Genomic DNA, 21,420 nt, shown 5'->3' with positions numbered 1-21,420 from the left:
TATCATTTGTGATAGCCAAGTAAGTTATTGGCTGTGTTAGCCAACTGCCTTTAACCCGTGGGTGATTCGTTGGCCTGCAGGTGGTGGGCACCCCGTGCTACATCTCCCCGGAGCTGTGCGAGGGTAAACCCTACAACCAGAAGAGTGACATATGGGCCCTGGGCTGCATCCTGTACGAGCTGGCGAGCCTCAAGAGGGCGTTCGAGGCCGAGGTGAGCCACCCGGCTCCCCCCCCCCCCGACGTGTCCCCTCCGCGCGTTCGTTTGGTAACGAGTTCGGAAGCGAGTCATCGTTCGCCTCCCTTGTACGTGCGCGCGTGTGTACGTACGTTGAACTTCTTTCGCGCCGTACGTAGCCAACCGTGCTCATCGGAGGTTGTATCGCCGCGTAGGTTCAAGCCAACATTTTGAGCTATGCCCTCCGCCACGCGACGGAGCCGATCGAGTTGAGTTGTCGCGGACGAATGCGCCACACCGATTTGGGTTTGTGTCCGCACACCGGAGTGTGGAAAGAGCAAGCAAGCTTTGTTGACGGGCGCGGGACGTCGTTGCATCGTGGCACGGCTCGGTTTCTGGTTATCAGCCGGTGGGAAAAGCCACGCGGTGCCGTGCCGACCTCCCACGCTGGGAGCGGCTCGGACGCACGAGCGGATACAAGGTGGGGGTACAAGGTGGGGTGTACAAGGTGGGGGGGTACAAGGTGGGGGGGTACAAGGTGGGGGGGTACAAGGTGTGGGGGGGTACAAGGTGGGGGGGTACAAGGTGTGGGGGGGTACAAGGTGTGGGGGGTACAAGGGTGGGGGGTACAAGGCGTGGGGGGTACAAGGTGGGGGGTACAAGGTGGGGGGGTACAAGGAGTGGGGGGTACAAGGTGGGGGGTACAAGGTGGGGGGGTACAAGGTGGGGGGGTACAAGGTGGGGGGGTACAAGGTGGGGGGGTACAAGGTGTGGGGGGTACAAGGTTGGGGGGTACAAGGTGGGGGGGTACAAGGTGGGGGGGACAAGGTGTGGGGGTACAAGGTGGGGGGGTACAAGGTGGGGGGGTACAAGGTGGGGGGGTACAAGGAGTGGGGGTACAAGGAGTGGGGGGGTACAAGGTGGGGCGGTACAAGGTGTGGGGGGTACAAGGAGTGGGGGGTACAAGGTGGGGGGGTACAAGGTGGGGGGGTACAAGGTGTGGGGGTACAAGGTGGGGGGTACAAGGTGGGGGGTACAAGGAGTGGGGGGGTACAAGGAGTGGGGGGTACAAGGTGGGGGGGTACAAGGTGCGGGGGTACAAGGTGGGGGGGGTACAAGGTGGGGGGGTACAAGGTGGGGGGGTACAAGGTGGGGGGGTACAAGGTGGGGGGGTACAAGGTGTGGGGTACAAGGTGGGGGGGGTACAAGGTGGGGGGGTACAAGGTGGGGGGGTACAAGGTGGGGGGGTACAAGGTGTGGGGGTACAAGGTGGGGGGGTACAAGGTGGGGGGGTACAAGGTGGGGGGGTACAAGGTGTGGGGGGTACAAGGTGTGGGGGGTACAAGGTGTGGGGGGGTACAAGGTGTGGGGGGGTACAAGGAGTGGGGGGGGTACAAGGTGGGGGCGGTACAAGGTGGGGGGGTACAAGGTGGGGGGGTACAAGGTGGGGGGGTACAAGGTGTGGGGGGGTACAAGGTGTGGGGGGGTACAAGTGTGGGGGGGTACAAGGTGGGGGGTACAAGGTGTGGGGGGTACAAGGTGTGGAGGGGTACAAGGAGTGGGGGTACAAGGCGTGGGGGGGTACAAGGTGGGGGGTACAAAGTGTGGGGGGTACAAGGTGGGGGGGTACAAAGTGTGGGGTACAGTTGGGGTACAAGGTGTGGGGGGTACAAGGTGTGGGGGGTACAAGGTGTGGGGGGGTACAAGGTGTGGGGGGTACAAGGTGTAGGGGGGTACAAGGTGTGGGGGGTACAAGGTGTGGGGGGTACAAGGTGTGGGGGGTACAAGGTGTGGGCAGGTGTGGGTGGTACAAGGTGTGGGGGGTACAAGGTGTGGGGGGTACAAGGTGTGGGGGGTACAAGGCGTGGGGGGTACAAGGTGTGGGGGGTACAAGGTGTGGGGGGGTACAAGGTGTGGGGGGTACAAGGAGTGGGGGGTACAAGGGGGTACAAGGTGGGGGGGTACAAGGAGTGGGGGGTACAAGGTGTGGGGGGTACAAGGAGTGGGGGGGGTACAAGGTGGGGGGGTACAAGGAGTGGGGGGGTACAAGGTGGGGGGGGTACAAGGTGTGGGGGGTACAAGGTGTGGGGGGTACAAGGTGTGGGGGGGTACTAGGTGGGGGGGGTACAAGGTGGGGGGGTACAAGGAGTGGGGGGGTACAAGGAGTGGGGGGGTACAAGGTGGGGGGGTACAAGGAGTGGGGGGGTACAAGGTGGGGGGGTACAAGGAGTGGGGGGGGTACAAAGTGTGGGGGGTACAAGGTGGGGGGGTACAAGGTGTGGGGGGGTACAAGGTGTGGGGGGTACAAGGTGTGGGGGGTACAAGGTGTGGGGGGGTACAAGGTGTGGGGGGTACAAGGTGTAGGGGGGTACAAGGTGTGGGGGGTACAAGGTGTGGGGGGTACAAGGTGTGGGGGGTACAAGGTGTGGGGGGGTACAAGGTGTGGGGGGTACAAGGAGTGGGGGGGTACAAGGTGGGGGGGTACAAGGAGTGGGGGGGTACAAGGTGTGGGGGGTACAAGGAGTGGGGGGGTACAAGGTGGGGGGGTACAAGGAGTGGGGGGGTACAAGGTGGGGGGGGTACAAGGTGTGGGGGGGTACAAGGTGTGGGGGTACAAGGTGTGGGGGGGTACAAGGTGTGGGGGGGTACAAGGTGGGGGGGGTACAAGGTGGGGGGGTACAAGGAGTGGGGGGGTACAAGGAGTGGGGGGGTACAAGGTGGGGGGTACAAGGTGGGGGGGTACAAGGAGTGGGGGGGTACAAGGTGTGGGGGGGTACAAGGTGTGGGGGGTACAAGGTGTGGGGGGGGTACAAGGTGTGGGGGGTACAAGGTGTGGGGGTACAAGGAGTGGGGGGGTACAAGGTGTGGGGGGTACAAGGTGTGGGGGGGTACAAGGTGGGGGGGTACAAGGTGGGGGGGTACAAGGTGGGGGGGACAAGGTGTGGGGGTACAAGGTGGGGGGGGGTACAAGGTGGGGGGGTACAAGGTGGGGGGGTACAAGGTGTGGGGGTACAAGGTGGGGGGGTACAAGGTGGGGGGGTACAAGGAGTGGGGGGGTACAAGGAGTGGGGGGTACAAGGCGTGGGGGGGTACAAGGTGGGGGGGTACAAAGTGTGGGGGGTACAAGGTGGGGGGGTACAAGGTGTGGGGGGGTACAAGGTGTGGGGGGTACAAGGTGTGGGGGGTACAAGGTGTGGGGGGGTACAAGGTGTGGGGGGTACAAGGTGTAGGGGGTACAAGGTGTGGGGGGTACAAGGTGTGGGGGGTACAAGGTGTGGGGGGTACAAGGTGTGGGGGGGTACAAGGTGTGGGGGGTACAAGGTGTGGGGGGTACAAGGTGTGGGGGGTACAAGGCGTGGGGGGGTACAAGGTGTGGGGGGTACAAGGTGTGGGGGGGTACAAGGTGTGGGGGGGTACAAGGAGTGGGGGGGTAACAAGGTGGGGGGGTACAAGGAGTGGGGGGGTACAAGGTGTGGGGGGTACAAGGAGTGGGGGGGTACAAGGTGGGGGGGTACAAGGAGTGGGGGGGTACAAGGTGGGGGGGGTACAAGGTGTGGGGGGGTACAAGGTGTGGGGGGTACAAGGTGTGGGGGGGTACAAGGTGTGGGGGGGTACAAGGTGGGGGGGGTACAAGGTGGGGGGGTACAAGGAGTGGGGGGGTACAAGGAGTGGGGGGGTACCAGGTGGGGGGGTACAAGGAGTGGGGGGGTACAAGGTGGGGGGGGTACAAGGAGTGGGGGGGTACAAAGTGTGGGGGGTACAAGGTGGGGGGGGTACAAGGTGTGGGGGGTACAAGGTGTGGGGGGTACAAGGTGTGGGGGGTACAAGGTGTGGGGGGTACAAGGTGTGGGGGGTACAAGGTGTAGGGGGTACAAGGTGTGGGGGGTACAAGGTGTGGGGGGTACAAGGTGTGGGGGGTACAAGGTGTGGGGGGGTACAAGGTGTGGGGGGGTACAAGGAGTGGGGGGGTACAAGGTGGGGGGGTACAAGGAGTGGGGGGTACAAGGTGTGGGGGGTACAAGGAGTGGGGGGGTACAAGGTGGGGGGGTACAAGGAGTGGGGGGGTACAAGGTGGGGGGGGTACAAGGTGTGGGGGGGTACAAGGTGTGGGGGGTACAAGGTGTGGGGGGGTACAAGGTGTGGGGGGTACAAGGTGGGGGGGGTACAAGGTGGGGGGGTACAAGGAGTGGGGGGTACAAGGAGTGGGGGGGTACAAGGTGGGGGGGTACAAGGAGTGGGGGGTACAAGGTGTGGGGGTACAAGGTGTGGGGGGTACAAGGTGTGGGGGGGTACAAGGTGTGGGGGGTACAAGGTGTGGGGGGTACAAGGAGTGGGGGGGTACAAGGTGTGGGGGGTACAAGGTGTGGGGGGGTACAAGGTGGGGGGTACCAAGGTGGGGGGGTACAAGGTGGGGGGGACAAGGTGTGGGGGTACAAGGTGGGGGGGGTACAAGGTGGGGGGGTACAAGGTGGGGGGGTACAAGGTGTGGGGGTACAAGGTGGGGGGTACAAGGTGGGGGGTACAAGGAGTGGGGGGTACAAGGAGTGGGGGGTACAAGGTGGGGGGGGTACAAGGTGCGGGGGTACAAGGTGGGGGGGTACAAGGTGGGGGGGTACAAGGTGGGGGGGTACAAGGTGGGGGGTACAAGGTGTGGGGGTACAAGGTGGGGGGGGTACAAGGTGGGGGGGTACAAGGTGGGGGGGTACAAGGTGTGGGGGTACAAGGTGTGGGGGGTACAAGGTGTGGGGGGGTACAAGGTGTGGGGGGGTACAAGGTGTGGGGGGTACAAGGAGTGGGGGGGTACAAGGTGGGCGGTACAAGGTGGGGGGGTACAAGGTGGGGGGGTACAAGGTGGGGGGGTACAAGGTGGGGGGGTACAAGTGGGGGGGGTACAAGGTGGGGGGGTACAAGGTGGGGGGGTACAAGGTGGGGGGGTACAAGGTGGGGGGGTACAAGGTGGGAGGGTACAAGGAGTGGGGGGGTACAAGGAGTGGGGGGGTACAAGGTGGGGGGTACAAGGTGTGGGGGGGTACAAGGTGGGGGGGCTACAAGGTGTGGGGGGTACAAGGTGTGGGGGGTACAAGGTGTGGGGGTACAAGGAGTGGGGGGTACAAGGTGGGGGGGTACAAGGAGTGGGGGGGTACAAGGTGGGGGGGGTACAAGGTGTGGGGGGTACAAGGTGTGGGGGTACAAGGTGTGGGGGGGTACAAGGTGTGGGGGGGTACAAGGTGGGGGGTACAAGGTGGGGGGTACAAGGAGTGGGGGGGGTACAAGGTGGGGGGGTACAAGGAGTGGGGGGTACAAGGTGTGGGGGGGTACAAGGTGTGGGGGGGTACAAGGTGTGGGGGGTACAAGGTGTGGGGGGGTACAAGGTGTGGGGGGGTACAAGGTGGGGGTACAAGGAGTGGGGGGGTACAAGGAGTGGGGGGGTACAAGGTTTGGGGGGTACAAGGTGTGGGGGGTACAAGGTGTGGGGGGGTACAAGGTGTGGGGGGTACAAGGTGTGGGGGGGTACAAGGTGTGGGGGGGTACAAGGAGTGGGGGGTACAAGGTGGGGGGGTACAAGGAGTGGGGGGTACAAGGTGGGGGGGTACAAGGTGTGGGGGGGTACAAGGTGTGGGGGGTACAAGGTGGGGGGGTACAAGGAGTGGGGGGGTACAAGGTGGGGGGGTACAAGGTGTGGGGGGGTACAAGGTGTGGGGGGTACAAGGTGGGGGGGTACAAGGTGGGGGGGGTACAAGGAGTGGGGGGGTACAAGGTGGGGGGGTACAAGGAGTGGGGGGGTACAAGGTGTGGGGGGTACAAGGTGTGGGGGGGTACAAGGTGTGGGGGGGTACAAGGGGCGTGGGGGGGGTCAGAGTCGTCCGGCGCTTACGTGGCCGGCGGGGGCGCCGCTCTGCCGGCAGAATCTGCCGGCGCTGGTGCTGAAGATCATGAGTGGCAACTTCGCCCCCGTCTCGGACCGCTACAGCGGGGAGCTGCGCCAGCTGGTGGTCAGCCTGCTCAACCTGGACCCCAGCAAGAGGCCGCAGCTGAGCGAGGTGCTGTCTCACCCCGTGTGCATGAGCGCCATGATCCGCCTCTACATGGACATCGGCCGGGTGCCCGCCAGGTTTGTGTCCGGCGAGCCCGAGCTCGATCCACCGTGGCTAGGAGATGTTGACTACCTCGCCTGATAGACAGGAGGTCGTGGGTTCGATCCCGACCCTGACGCCTGCTGCTGCTGCTGTATATTTGGAGTTTGCGTGACTCTCTCTCTCCCCGTGGTCGCGTGGATTTTTCTCCGGGTCCTCCGGCTTTTACCCTCCACATTTCGAATCAACATCACCGCGCGTTTGGAGTATTTGGCTGCTAGAAATGTCTACTTGACGATAAGCCACTTTGTTGAGCTATCATTTGTGATATCCAGGAGGCTTCTGAGAAAGAAGATCTGTACAGCAGGCGTGTTCGTTAACATCTCCCAGCCACCGTGGCGCCCTCCACCACGTTCAGTCATCTCCCCCTCCTCGCCTCCCCGTTCACTCCCATCCAGCTCCTATGTTAAGGAATAGGATTTGTCGTCGTCATCGTCACCATCATTAGCCATGATCAATCCACTGCTGGACGAAGGCTCCCCAAGCGGGTTTCCTGTGCACGGGAGCCGTCGTCACCACGGGATTGCTCCTCCCTCTCCGTTGGTTTTGGCCACGGGTTTTTTTGTATTTGTAAAAAAAAAAAGTTTTTATTTAAATCGTACTGGCGATGTCGATTGCAGGATGGAAAAGCCGATGATGCTGCTGTCGCTGGACGCACAGGGCAGGGCGAGGCAAGTGTGTCGCCCCCGCTTCCCGCGTGAGTATCTTCACGCTCGCCCATCGTTCAACCGCACTCCCTTCGCCCCCTCTGTGCGGGAGCCGATTGGCTCAAGATTATTGCAAGGCCCTGGGATGAATGTTGCGTTGTGGCTTGGCTCTCCAGCACACGACCGGCTAGTGCCGCACTCGTGACGAATTGGCACGTTCTGCGTACGTGACAACCCTTACCGGTTGGCCGTGTCGGGCGGTGGCGGGTTGAACGACACAACGTTTATATTTTTACGCGTCGTGAGTAACGTCGTGAGCAACCCGGACTGGTCTGGGTGCGAGCAACCAATCAAATCTCCCCCTCCGTCTCCGCGTCCCGGCCGACGGCGCCAGTGTCCGGGGACGGAGCGCCGGCCGGGAGCACCGGCAGGGCAGGGGCTGCCCCCCCGCCGCTCTCCTCCGTCTACATGTGGGGCAGCGGGACGCTGGCGCCCGTCAAGCTGGCCATGCCCAACACGGAGGTGCTGCAGGTGGCGGTGGGGCGCACGCAGAGGGCCGGCGTCACGCGCAGCGGCAGGCTCATCGTCTGGGAGGTGAGCACAACGTGGAACTCACCGAAGACTTAAGCTTGCTTGAATTGTCCAGAGGACCTCCGCGTGCCTCGCCATCGCATCGTCGTCGTCGTCGTCGTCATCGTCGTCATCAAGGCGCTCTGCTGCAGTTGCTCCCCGTGGGTGGGGGGCTGGGGGCCCCGGTGGCAGCTGTCTCTGTGCAGAACGAGGTGTCGCAATCACAATATTTATTCACGCCCGCGCGGGACGACCCGGAAACACGGGGTCACACAGTTTCACGCCAGGCTTCTTCATCTTTGTTATGATGACGGCGATGATGATGATGATGATGGCGATGATGATGGTGATAATGGTGATGATTGTGATGATGGTAATGATGATGGGTGATGATTGTGATGATGGTGATGATGATGATGAAGATTGTGATGATGGTGATGATTGTGATGATGGTGATGATGGTGATGATGATGGTGATGATTGTGATGATGGTAATGATGATGGGTGATGATTGTGATGATGGTGATGATGATGATGAAGATTGTGATGATGGTGATGATTGTGATGATGGTGATGATGGTGATGATGATGGTGATGATTGTGATGATGGTGATGATGACGATGGTGATGATTTTGGTGATTGTGACGATGCCAAAGATGGTGATGATTTTAATGATGGTGATGATTGTGATGATGGCGATGACCCCGATGACGATAACAGTGATAAGGCTGATGACGACGACGATGATCATGAGCCGAGTCTCTCCACCCTAAGAGTGGATCGCTGTGAGCACCGTGTCACTCAGCTCTTCCATCCTCCCCACTGTCTGCTACCTGCTGCACCCTGCCCGCTGCACCCTGCCCGCTGCACCCTGCCCACTCCCCATTCCCCGCTGCCCACTCCCCGCTGCCCCGCGGTCTGCGTGCGTGCAGGCCTCTCCGGGCACGGTGGGCGACGCTGCCCTCCCCGGCTCGGTTGGCAGCGTCCAGCCCCAGCTCGTGTCGCGCTTCCTGGAGGGCCAGTCCGGGGTCACCATTCAGCACGTCTCCTGCGGAGACCTCTTCACCGCATGCCTCACCGGTCCGCGTGTGTGTTCATGTGTGTCTTCATGTGTGTCTTCATGTGTGTCTTCATGTGTGTCCCCGTGTGTTCCTGTGTGTTCGTGTGTGTTCGTGAGTGTTGGTGTGTGTTGGTGAGTTGGTGTGTGTTCGTGTGTGTGTTGTGTGTGTGCCTGTGTGTGTGTTCGTGTGTGTGCACTCGTGTGTGTTCGTGTGTGTGTTCGTGTGTGTGTTCGTGTGTGTGTCCGTGTGTGTGTCCGTGTGTGTTCCTGTGTGTTCCTGTGTGTTCCTGTGTGATCGTGTGTGTTCGTGTGTGTCCCTGTGTGTCCCTGTGTGTGCGCTCGTGTGTTCGTGTGTGTGCTCGTGTGTGCTCATGTGTGTGCGCTCGTGTGTGTTCGTGTGTGTTCGTGTGTGCGCTCGTGTGTGTTCATGTGTGTGCGCTCGTGTGTGTTCGTGTGTGTGCTCGTGTGTGTCGTGTGTGCTCGTGTGTGTGTTCGTGTGTCAGTGTGTGTGTTCGTGTGTGTTCGTGTGTGTCAATGTGTGCGTGGGGAGCGGTAGCGTAGCGGTTAGAGCTGCACTGCACTACGGACCCGGCGACCCGAGTTCGATTCCTGCTCACGGCGACCACCGGTGACGATTATCTGAACTGGTCCTAGGCCTCCCCTAGGTCGACTTAGCCTCAAATGAGTACCTGGTGCGGTGTGTAGTAAACATCGCCACTGGGGAGACAAAGGCGGCCGGGCGTGGTGCTGGCCACCCACCCCCTCGTGTGCCACAGTGCCGGCCTTCATAGGCAGTGATGCTGGTTGTTGTTGTTGTCGTCGTTGTTGTTGTCTCCTGCCCTTGCGAGCTTTTGCATCTTGTCACCGTGCGAACCCGGGCCTTTTGTGTCGTTCTTTCCAGACAGGGGGATCCTCATGACTTACGGCAGCGGCAGCAGCGGCTGCCTTGGCCACGGCAGCTACAGCGACGTCGCACAGGTACCGTGGGGCATCGAGGGATTATGATGATGATGACGATGGGATAATGGGTTGAGAGAAATGGGATGGGATGATGGGATTTGTTACGGCGATGGGATGAGATCGGAAGGATGACGTCAGTGGACGAGATGATGGGATGACAATGAGTGGCTAGTCCAGGACGCCCGGTGTGTTGGAGAGTAAACCCACTACAACATTTACAATTCGAGTACCGTGACGTTTCGCTGATAATTACCACCAGTATCATCGGGCTGTGTCACCATGCTTGGTTGACGTGACAAATCTTACTCATTGGCTGTGGCGGGTGATGGCGGGTGGTGGCGGGTGTAACGACACCACGTTCATATTTACGCGACCTAACCCAAAAAATAAACCTCTGTTACGGTGTTTTTGTGCACTCTTATGGGACCACTCCTATTGGGTCCGGCCCATGACAAGTGCGTGCCGACGGCACGGAGTTCGCCCACCTGGAATAACAGCGCCGTTTCACGTCTGTTGCAAGAACTGGCTCAGGCTCGGGGATGGATCCTGAACATTTGCCGGGAACCAGTTCCTGGTCTTCGGGCCGACGTTTGGCGGATCGCCCAAATGTTGTGAACTCCCTTCCCGTGGGTGTCGAGGTGTCGAGAACCGTGGCTCGTCAGAAGGCGGCTCAGCAAACGTGGGCTCCACCTCTTCCGTCTGTGCGGGTGTGCGTTGAACTTCTTTCGCACCGTACTTACCCCACCGTGGCTAATTGGAGGTGCGGGGGAAAGGCAACAAACTAAACACAAAAAAGCAGTTCTAAAGAAATTAGTTTGTTGATCTAGATGATGATGATTTAAAAGCGCGTAGTGCCCAGTGCGCTTACTAATGTCGGAAGGAAGAGCGTTCCAGACGTCCGCAGAAGAAGCGCGTCTGAAAGCGCCGCGCGCGATGCGACGACCACCGACGTCTTTGTTCCATGGCCAGCCAGAAGCCGCCGCCGCCTCTGCGAGGATGAGCGGAGTTGGCGTGCTGATGGTGGTTTATGCTCCTTGATTAGATCGGTGAGGTGTTGTGGTTAATTTGTGGCGAGCGCTTGGTGTGTAATGGGTGCCAACTTACAACGACGCTTTCGTTCAGCAACCGGAAGCCAATGGAGCTGAGCGAGCGCTGTGCGGACGCGTGTGATCGTGTTGCCCCCCTCGCTCCCATGTGTATAATGAACACTCGCTCATTGACCAGTGACACCTTCATATGTAGGGGATGGCAGAGCTCTGGTGTGAGGGGGGGGGACTTGACACCGGCTCCACACCGCATGGCTGTGGTTTCTCCTCCCGGCGCCTCTCAACGAGAGAGGGGGGGGGGGTGGGGCAGCGGTAGTGAGGGCTCCGATGAGGAGGTAGAAGGATTATGAGGAGATAGAGGAGGAGGAGGCGTTGAGCACCCCCTCGTCCTCCAAGTCCGACGACGATGACTGACGAGGAGACTGGAGCCAACTTCATCATCGCCATCGCCGCTCCATCGCCGCGTCATCGCCGCCGTAGCGTACATCAGCGCTCGCATCACTACGTCACGGTGCGATAGAAGCTCTGCACACACACACACGTGATGTGGGGTGCGAGCGAATGCTCTTGTTATTACTCTTTGTGTCGTTGGCAGCCCAAGATTGTGGAAGCGCTGCTGGGCTACGAGATTACCCAGATGTCCTGCGGGATGTCGCACGTCCTGGCGGTGAGCAATGAGCAAGAGGTGTTTGCCTGGGGCAGAGGAGACAACGGTAAGACTTCCAACCTCCCACGAAAACTGAACTCGTAAACTGGTTTTCTTTCAGCTTTACCAGGTAAGGCCCCCCCACTGAGCTATGTAGCTGTTTTTTCAGAAGCTGACCTAGCTATCACAACTTCATCATCGCCACAAATGTGATAGCTCAACAAAGTGGATTATCATTATGACGCGGCAATGTATATCAGCCCAAATACTCAATAACCCCCACTATTACCACCACCCCTCTCGGCGTTGGCGAGGCGCTCATCCAGCAGTGGAACGACAAATGGGGGTCTCGTTTTTTTTCCCGGCTTTTATTATTCGCTCGTCTCACTTCCTGCGTCGTCCACCGATGGCATCATCGCTCTTCAACTTTGAACAATTTTGTTATTTAGCGAACGCTATTTCACGCGACTTCCCACAGCCAAAACACCGGATGCATTAACGACGTAGATATAGCCAAGTAAAGATGTTGTTCCTCGGGTGGATGTCAGCCCCCGCATTGCCACAGAGCCGCTTTGCATCCCCTCCTCCGGCACGTGCACGGCGACCAGTCCGCCCGGCACGCCGCGCCGCACAGCTCCCCACTCTTCAACGGAACCACGGGGGCCGAGGCCTATACGTTGAGTTTTCTCGTGCGCACGGTGGGCGCGTGCAATTCCTCGTCGGTGCCGCCCTCCGCACGCGTTGCCGTCGTCCGTTACGCGTGGCACCTTCCCACGGGGGCAGGGACGGCTCGTGCGCGCCCCCGTCGCCTGATTACCCCGCCCTCTACCCACAATACCTCTTGTGTTTGTTTTTGTCACTTGCTCTGCACCCCGATGGGTGCCACTGATGGGAAGGAATGGAGGCGATCGCTGCTCACTTTTGGCAGAAAAATTGCCACAATGTCATGAACTCCCTTTGCTTTGAAGGCAATCTGAGGCAGCTCTGTAGTGTCCGCTTCCGTGGGCCGTTCCCTCCGCGCACGACGGATTGCGTTGCCGCACGAGACATGCGAAGAAGCGATTCTTTGTTACGTTCCGCAATGCTGCCGGCGTCAAAGTAGGGTGCCACGGTGGCTAGGAGATGTTAACTCCCCCACCTGGTATGCAGGAGGTCATGGGTTCGATCCCGACCCTGACGCCTGCTGCTGCTGTATATTTGGAGTTTGCGTCTCTCTCTCTCTGCCCGTGGTCGTGTTGATTTTTCTCCGGGTCCTCCGGATTTTCGCTCCCCATTTATAATCAACATCGCCACGCATTTCAAAGTATTTGGCTGCTGCTATAAATGTCCACATGACGACAAGCCACATCGTTGAGCTATCATTTGTGATAGGCCAGGTTACTTCTGCCAAAGACGCTATATAGTTCAGTGGGCCTGGTACAATAAAAAAGTCAGTTGTAGTTCAATATGAATGCTTATTTATAATAAACAAACCCACACATGTCACGAAACTTTCCGTAACGACACCGGCACGCGGACTCAGCCCCGTGTGCATCTCTCGGCGTCTTCGTGTGTCTCTCTGTCTCTCTGTGTCTTTCTCTGTCTCTCCGTGCGTCTCTCTGTCTTTGTGTCTCTGTGTGTCTCTCTGTCTCTCTGTGTGTCTCTCTGTCTCTCTGTGTGTCTCTCTGTGTCTCTCTGTCTCTCTGTGTCTCTTTGTCTCTCTGTGTGTCTCTCTGTCTCTCTGTGTCTCTCTGTGTCTGTCTGTCTCTCTGTGCGTCTCTCTGTCCCTCCGTGCGCATCTTTCCATGCGTCTGCGCGTGTCTCTCCAATCCCCCAGGGCGCCTCGGGTTGGGCAATCAGGAGCTCCACCTGTGCCCGCAGCCGGTGGCCGTCCCTCCGCCCTACGAGCCGTGCACCGCGCACTGCGGCATCGACTGCTCCATGATCCTCACCTTCAGTGGCAGGCTCCTGGCCTGCGGCAGCAACCGGTACGAGCTGGGTTCAAAGTCTCATTTCTCTACCACTGCTCCTCTGTGGTTTGTTTATCGTCCTTCCCCCGCACCTCCGATTAGCGCGATTGGCTACGTACGGTGCGAAAGAAGTTCAACGGGCGAAACTAAAACTATTAAACCAAACAATTTTTTTATTTTACCAGGTAAGGCCCACTGAGCGATGTAGCTCTTTGTCAGAAGTGACCTGGCCACAAATGATAGCGCAACAAAATGGCTTAATACGATGTGGAAATGTATGGAGCCAAATACTCTAAACGCGTTTTTCTAAATGTGGAGGGAAAAACCACAGGAACCGGAGAAAAATCCACGCGACCGTGGGGAGAGAAAGACGCGCAAATATACAGCAGCAGCAGGCATCAGGAATCGAACCCACGGCTCCTGCATGCCAGGCGAGGTAGTTAACATCTCCTAGCCACCACCTACATACAAAGACAAATGATCTCCCCCCCTTCCCGTCACGTGTAGCCTTAACAGACTTGGGGCAAGAGCTGTTAGCGAGCACCTATGAAGGCCGGCACTGTGGCACACGAGGGGGTGGGTGGCCAGCACCACGCCCGGCCGCCTTTGTCTCCCCAGTGGCGATGGTTTACTACACACCGCGCCCGGTACTCATTTGAGGCCGATTTGACAACTGCACCGGGACGTATGCCCACCCTGGCCCCCCGCCGCCCCCCCCCGCCCCCTCTACGTCTGCCCGACGCGAACCGCAGGTACAACAAACTGGGCCTGGATAAGATCTCGCACGACGGCGACGACGCCGCGTGCCCCGCGGAGCAGACGGAGGAGTCGCTGGTGCTCTCGCCGGTGCAGTCCAGCCCGCTGGACGGTGCCCGGGTGGTCCACGTGGCGCTGGGCACCGCTCACTCTGCCGCCGTCACAGGTGGGGCGCGAGTTGTGTTCAGATGCTTGAACAGTAAATATAAACCTTTTGCAAGGAATCAAGTTCCCGCATTAATCACACACGGTACTTGTTGTGAAAGTGCAAACAAAAACATGCGCTGATAATTATACGTGGCGTTGTCTTTGAAACTGATTTGGCCGACACCAGAGACGGCCTTCGTTAGGGCATAGTCTCACCAGTGTCAGACCGGGGAACGACGCCAAAAGGCGAACATGATGTATGTCGACATTCTTTCGCACTGTACGTAGCCAACCGTGCTGATCAGATACTTAAATCTCCGTCTGCCTTGTCTTCGTCGCTCTCCTTCACCTCCGTCGTGTGCATCGTCCTCAAAATACCGAGCTGAGCAATTCTGCACGTAGCGCTCGTGCCATTGTGACGGACTCGGTCGTCAGTCGTGACGCGGTCAGTCGTGGCACGTTTGTAATCCACCAGGACGCACTCTCTCTGGTGTGTCCGTCTGTCCCGTCTCTCTTTGCCTCGTGTGTAGGGCGTCTCACTCCGCCTCCATCTCCCCCGTCTGTCTCGTCCTGTCCCTGCACCCCCCCGTCTTCCTCTCTTCGGTCACCGGCCCTGGCAAATTCTTTGCCGATCTCGCCGCGTCTCGTCGTGCAGACACGGGCACGTGCTACACGTTTGGAAGCAACCAGCACGGGCAGCTTGGCGGGGGAGCTCGCACGAGCAGCCGGGCGCCGCAGCCGGTGGACGGGCTCGGCGGGGTGAAGGTGGTGCAGGTCACGTGCGGCGACGCCTTCACCGTGGCCGTCGCCGAAGGTGACGACGACGGTGCCGCTGCTGCCGCCGCCATGTGCACGTGTGAACGTGCGCGTGTGAACGTGCGTGTGAACGTGCGTGTGTGGGGAGCAGTAGTGTAGCAGTAGTGTAGTGAGTGCGCTGTGTTACGAACCCAGAGACACAAGTTCATTTTCCGCTCACGGCTACCAACACCGGTGACAATTATCTCAACCGGTCCTGGGCCTCTCCTAGGTTGCCATGAGGTGGTGCTGGCCACCCACCACCTCGTCTGTCGTGCCGGCCTAATATGGGGGATCTCTGTTATCTTTGTGTGTGTCTGTGCACTCCCCGCCTTCACCAACACGCACTGACCAGTGCGAAATAACCCTCACGGTGTGGGGGAGGCTCTCATCCAGCAGTTGAATGGTGAAAGGTCTGTAACCATGACCACCTTATGCTAGGGAGATGGGGGCCTCTTTGCTCAGAGCACTTGGCTCAGACGCCCCATCATCAATATTGTCACTCCCGTGGTGATAAATTAAGTAACACTTTGTGTGGAGTCAGAGGTTGTTGTTTTTTGCACAGACTGGGCCCACCGCTGTAGGAATGGGGAATTTCCACCACCGGCAATGGAGATGAGCACTCAAGCAATGCTCCCTTGTCTCGCTGAAACATCCCCCGCTCGTGCGTGCGTGCGTCTCTCCGGTTTAGTTTCACGCAAGCCGCGCCAACGCGCGTTCACGCATGATGACTCGCGTTTGTGTCGTAAAAACCACGAGTTAACTTCGTTGCACAATGATAACCTGTGCAGATCCGTGCTCACGCGCGTGCGTGATTCTCTCGTGTGCTCGTGCCAGGAGGGCAAGTGTTCACGTGGGGGAAGGCCGCGCGGGGGAGGCTGGGCCGGACCGACGGCGAGGCCTGCGTTCCTGGGCCCGTGCAGCTCCAAGAGACGTTCCCCTACGCGGTCACCTCCGTGTCCAGCCGGCACGGCAACACGCTGCTCTCCGTGCACTGTGCCTCACAGTGCCGCTGACACCGCCGCCGCTGCCGGCACGGCGTCGGCGTGACCGACGGTCCTGCGTCAACGCCCAAATTCCTCGCGGCGGCGGCGGCGGCGGCGGCGGCGGCGGCGGTGCCGGTGGCTTGCCCAAGCTCCACTCACAATGTTGAACATTGTGATGCCTCTGGATCGACCATCCACCCATTGTTGATGTTACTGGGTGATTTTAATAATTTTGACCTTTGTTCTTAACTGCCAAACTGCTTGCCTCAATGTCACTAACATTACCAAGTTTGGTTATACCTAGAACTCCTCCTGGAAGGCCTCTCCATTGATGTTTGAGGGTTGTTTGACCATACCTCCCCACACTGGTCAATGTGGGTTAGTGAAGCGTGGGGCAGGACCACGTGGTGAGATATCCCTCGCCACGGATATCAGCCTGCGGCCAGGAATCGAACTCCGCTCACCGAACTCAGCGTGCCGACCGCTGCACCGCCGCTCCTCCCCAGGTTGGGCTAGGATGATCAAATGTGTGCTGGGATATATGTCGCGGGATGTGATACAAAATCACGAACAGTTCACTGTGCCACTGAAGAAAACGTTCCGATTTTTTATTGTCAATACATTTGTATTTATATTTACGTGCGTGGAGCATTACTTACATACTACACGGGTGGCACATTGGTTTACCCCTCCCCCCCACACAACCCCCCCTCCTACTGCTTCCCCACACAGCCCCCCCCCCTCCTGCTCCCCCACACAGCCCCCCCTCCTCCTACTCCCCATAGCCCCCCACATTTCTCCCCACGGGAACAGATGCCCCAAATTGAATCGTTTTTTCTCACGTCGCGCGAATCCCCCTTCTTGACGTCGTCACTGCGCCTTCTGGTGGCACTGGTGCCACTGTGCCCGCCACTCGTCGGCCTGCAGGAGGCTTGCCGAGATGGCCCAGCCGGCGCTCCGCAGCCCGGCGAGCACCTCCGGGAAGAGGCGCATCGCGAAATCTTGAGACGCCGACACGCAGGGGTCGCCGGCGGTTATTTCTGCGCAAACGAAACGAGAGCCAAAGTAAACATCGAGATTCTTAAGGTTGAAATTTAGCAGCCGCCCGATGGGTTAGGTAAAAAAAACTGGTTGCCAATTTTTTCACGCATCATCATCATCATCAAGAACCATGGGGCAGATAGCCCCGCGGGTGTCCACTGCACGTTTCGTCATTTGTTCCCATTTTCCTCTCTGTCATGTAGTGCTAGTATGGTCAAGCAGGGCCACACCTATCTGGCACCAATCTCTTATTTTGTGGTCATGAGATTCGCTTTGTTAGGTCTTCCTCTCTTTCCGGTTCCTTCCATTCTTCCCGAACAACACCATTTTTTATTACTTCTCTTTTTGCCATACCTCTCAGGTTCATTGCCATTTACCCAGAGAATCCCTCTCACCGAGCGAGTCTTCGGAATTTCGGGACTTACTGCCAAGTATGGAAATTTAAATGGAAAAAATTTTAATTGGCAACCTTCTGATTGCGAGCGGCACGCTGGAGCTCGGAGACAACGCCACTGACACGAGGCCCCAAGGAGCCTGCGTCTCTCCCCGCGGTCACTGCGTGGATTTATCTCCGGGTCCCTCCGGTTTTCCCCTCCACATTTAGAATCAACGTCACCACGCATTTAGAGTAGTTGGCTGCGAGAAATCTCCACATGATGATCATGATGATAAGCCCACATATCATTTGTGGCCAGGTCACTTGTGAAAAAACAGCTAGACAGCTCAGTGGGGCCTTGCCTGGAATAAAGTGCCCCCACTGTCACGTGCTATGCAGAAGGGCCGCTACGACTCGCCTCTCTGCAGCTGCAGGAAGCCGTCCCGGTGCTCCGCGGCCACCTCCACGGTGGCCCCGCGCGGCAGAGCGAGGCTCAACAGCTGTGCGTGGAAGCAGGCCCCGACGATGTCGCTCGCGCCGGACGAGTAGTGCAGGACGATCGAGACCGCTCCTGTACGACGCCCGCCCGAGAATCAGAGGCAGCCTCCACCCGTCTTGGCGAAGGTCGGGGCAAGGTGGCGTCTGTCGAGCGGCACCCGCCAAGGTCATCGACGAGGACGCGTGCGGCGGGAGGCCGCCCTGCCACGGGCCCCTGTTCTGGGTTAAGGGCTCCACGTCGAAACTCGCGAGGACCGTTTCCACCACGCCGCTCAGCGCGGGCTCACGAAGGTGCGGTGGTGGGTGGGGGTTCAGGTGTTGTACCGCGCGTACGTTGGAACTTCTTTCACACCGCATGTAGCCGACCGTGCTAATCGGAGGTGCGGGGGCAAGGACGACAAACTGAACACTGCAACACTAACAAGGTCAACGCTAATTAAAATTGCGAAGCGGTGAGAACGTTGACACGTGCTCCGTTCCTGGACACCGCTGAATCGACGGTCGGCACGGAGAACCGAGGTCTCCCTGGGCCGCCCCGTCCCGTGGGCTCCGGTGCAGTTACACCGCCTGCACACTCGACAGCCAAGCCACTGAGTTGCCTGTGGCACGGTCTGGCACGCAGCCGAACAAAGTCCCGGTCCCATGCAAGCTGCCGCACTCACCGCGCGCTTTGTTTAGTCGGAGGAGGTACTTCCTGTTGCTTGCATCCTTCGGTAGTTCACTTGCCCTGCAACACAACAAACGTAGTTCATTAGCCCTGCAACGCAACAAACGTAGTTCATTAGCCCTGCAACGCAACAAACGTAGTTCATTAGCCCTGCAACGCAACAAACGTAGTTCACTTGCCCTGCAATGCAACAAACGTAGTTCATTAGCCCTGCAACGCCACAAAGGCCACACTGGCAAAGCGGACCGAACATGGAAACGGTCTCCAGCCAAGCGGAAACTGGGCTTTGTAAATGTTGGAAAGGGCCACGGTCAAGTCAAGTGTGGGAGCACACGCCCGGACGGCAGCATCCACTCTGGGTCGCTCAACCCCCAGGGGTCCCTTCCGGCAAAGCCCCCATAGCAAGCCCCCTTCGCCAGGGGTCCCTTCTGGCAAAGCCCCTCAAGCAAGCCCCCTTCCCCAGGGGTCCCTTCTGGCAAAGCCCCTCAAGCAAGCCCCCTTCCCCAGGGGTCCCTTCCGGCAAAGCTCCTCAAGAAAGCCCCCTTCCTATCCCCGAGTCTCGATCTGATGCAGCCTCGCGAGACCATGAGGCCATCCTCCTCGGCCTCTCCTCCAGCCCACGAGTTTCTCGAGCGCAGAGAATCCGGTGGGCAAGGGGTCAACGCGAAGGGGCAACTTCAACGCGAAGGGGCAGCGTCAATACGGAGGGGCAGCTTCAACACGGGGGGCAGCTTCAACACGGGGGGCAGCTTCAACACGGGGGGCAGCTTCAACACGGGGGGCAGCTTCAACACGGGGGGCAGCTTCAACACGGGGGGCAGCTTCAACACGGAGGGGCAGCGTCAACACGGGGGGCAGCTTCAACACGGAGGGGCAGCGTCAACACGGGGGGCAGCGTCAACACGGAGGGGCAGCGTCAACTGGGAGGGGCAAGCGAGGAGCCACGTGCTCAAGGTGTGGAGAAGCCTCACGTGGTGATGATGTCGGCGAAGGGAACGCCAACGTTGACCGTGAGGGATTTGCCGAAGGCTGTGGGAATCACAAAGCAGGCGGTTGCCGTCCGAGCGTCTCGCGTGTGGCATCTCTCAAACATTCCATTTTGTCTCTTTCACCGTTTTCTTGCACTTACGCTGCCGGTGTCGTGTACGTTTGTATGTGTAGAGGAGTAAAATGGGGACGTGACGTCATGTGTGCCGTCCAGTGCGATGACGTCCCGGAACGTGGCATCATGCACGCTGGGGGCCTCGATGACGTCATGTCCCCTTCTAGTATTTAAGGGGGACCCCGTGACGAAAGCGGGGTCACTGCGGGAACGGGTAGAGTGAGAAGGGTGGAGAGGGAACCAGGGGTAGAGAGGGATCGACGAGAGTCAGGAGTGAAGCCGCTGGTAGCCGTAGGAGGTGCTGCTCTTCCCGGTCGGTGGGGTTGGCTAGTGCCCCCATCCGACTCGAGGGAGAGAGACCGGAGCTAGCCGGGCTGGACCAGGACTTAGTGTAGGACCCCTAACCCCTGGGAAGTTGTCCCACCCTTTGTGCTATTGTAATACACTTAATAAACCTTTGGCGAAAGCCCTTACCTTCAAGCCGTCTCCGAGTCATCGTCGGGAACTCCTCAACACATGTATTACATTACGTGACTTCCGCACAGCTGTGATCGACGTAGCACTCAGAAATCTCTCCGGATTCGGTGTGCAGTGAAAGCGGTGGCCACCCTCTCCACACACCTGTTCACGCTCACACCTGTTCACACAGACAGCCGCTCACCTGTCCTCCTCTGCCTGCCAGGTATAAGGACCGGTCGCTGTGTTCCTTACAGCCCGGGCATACGCACCTGTGAGATCTCAGCCTGGTGCCCTGTGGAGAAGGCCACGGCCCCACGGTGAGGGGCACCTCACACACACACACCTGCGTGAACACCTGTATGAGCACCTGTATGGAGAGCTGCATGAACACCTTTACACACAGCAAGGATCCCCCGTTAGTAGCGAGTCGCAGCACCTGTGAAGGCCGCCGGCACGACACACGAGCGGGGTGGTGGGCAGTAACCACGCCCGGTTTATCTCTCTCCCCGGGTTGGTGATGTTTACACTCCGCACCGGGTATACATTTAAGGCTGAGTAGACCTAGGGGAAGGCCCAGGATGGGTTGAGACGCCCGTCACCTGGCGTTGGCTGCGAGAGAGAACTGAACTCGGGGGGGGTTTGGTGGTTCGGAGCGCGGCGAGAAAGCCGCCACACAAAATAACCACGCGGCTCGGCAGAGGGGTCAGGCAGGAAGCTTCGCTGCTGCCAGCGGGATTACAGAGAGGAGCCCTCGTGGGTTTTCACTGCCGTTCGCTTCGGGGACACAGTGAGGCGTAAGCGTAGATTGAGGAAAGTATTTAACGGGGTCGGCTGGTTAAACTAAACTTTTTACGTGGTCTAACCCAAAAAAAACGCATTATGGATTAAACTAAATTATCAACAATTTTTTTCAGAAGCGACCTGGCCACCCACAAATGATAGCTCAACGAAGTGTCGTCTCGTGTGGAGGAGATGCGTAGCCCCAGCGAGGAGGTTCTGTGAACTCGTGTGTGGTTACGAGCAAGCGTCGTCCCCGCTCTCTCCGCGTCTGTCCAGGAGGCCGGTGCTCGCCGGGGCTGAGAATTTCACAGTCTTCATCAAGAACACAATCAGGTTCCCCAAGTTTGACTTCAGCAAGTGAGACATTCGACACACGCATATATACACGCACGTATATATGCACAAAGACGAAGCTGCCCCAAATAGCCTTAACAGACTGTAGGGGCAAGTGCTGTTAGTGAGTCGCACCTGTGAAGGCCGGAACGGCACACGAGGGGGTGAGTGGCCAGCACCACGCCCGACCGCCTTTGTCTCTCCAGTGGCGATGTTTACACACCGCACCAGGTATTCACCTGGGGCTGAGTCGTCCTACGTGTGATTGTACGTAAGTCACTGCATTGCACG

At 58.9% G+C, this 21,420-nt stretch overlaps 2 protein-coding genes across 4 annotated transcripts in view; one reads left to right on the top strand and one right to left on the bottom strand.

Annotated features, from left to right (window-relative positions):
* The first annotated feature begins 41 nt into the window (after positions 1-41).
* Positions 42-21,420, top strand: part of LOC142930397 (uncharacterized) — a 35,675-nt gene continuing 14,296 nt past the window's right edge. The window contains exons 1-12 of the mRNA XM_076072732.1: positions 42-212; positions 6,083-6,288; positions 6,931-7,007; positions 7,352-7,551; positions 8,461-8,608; positions 9,494-9,566; positions 11,190-11,307; positions 13,057-13,255; positions 13,942-14,111; positions 14,748-14,906; positions 20,240-20,333; positions 21,073-21,153. Coding sequence (XP_075928847.1) covers positions 152-212; positions 6,083-6,288; positions 6,931-7,007; positions 7,352-7,551; positions 8,461-8,608; positions 9,494-9,566; positions 11,190-11,307; positions 13,057-13,255; positions 13,942-14,111; positions 14,748-14,906; positions 20,240-20,333; positions 21,073-21,153 — 1,586 coding nt within the window. The 5' untranslated portion in view covers positions 42-151. The remainder of the gene's footprint in view (positions 213-6,082; positions 6,289-6,930; positions 7,008-7,351; positions 7,552-8,460; positions 8,609-9,493; positions 9,567-11,189; positions 11,308-13,056; positions 13,256-13,941; positions 14,112-14,747; positions 14,907-20,239; positions 20,334-21,072; positions 21,154-21,420) is intronic.
* Positions 16,678-20,244, bottom strand: LOC142930400 (RUS family member 1-like). Of its 3 annotated transcripts, none has more exons than XM_076072735.1 (4): positions 19,427-20,244; positions 18,451-18,515; positions 17,709-17,861; positions 16,678-16,913 (listed from the first exon to the last, which is right to left on the bottom strand). In XM_076072735.1, exons 1-4 carry the CDS (start codon positions 19,546-19,548, stop codon positions 16,744-16,746), a joined length of 510 nt encoding a protein of 169 aa, XP_075928850.1. In that variant the 5' UTR covers positions 19,549-20,244; the 3' UTR covers positions 16,678-16,743. The 3 variants fall into 3 exon arrangements, 1 of the variants encoding a protein (XP_075928850.1); XR_012946352.1 differs by having other exon boundaries at positions 16,682-16,913; positions 17,709-17,932; XR_012946351.1 differs by lacking the exon at positions 19,427-20,244 and having other exon boundaries at positions 16,684-16,913; positions 17,709-17,932; positions 18,451-19,207.

This window comes from Petromyzon marinus, chromosome 38 (assembly GCF_048934315.1).
Source record: "Petromyzon marinus isolate PM22_M1 ecotype Great Lakes invasive population chromosome 38, UKy_Petmar_22M1.pri1.0, whole genome shotgun sequence".
NCBI lineage: Eukaryota > Metazoa > Chordata > Hyperoartia > Petromyzontiformes > Petromyzontidae > Petromyzon > Petromyzon marinus.
This window is presented reverse-complemented; position numbering and strand designations above follow the sequence as displayed.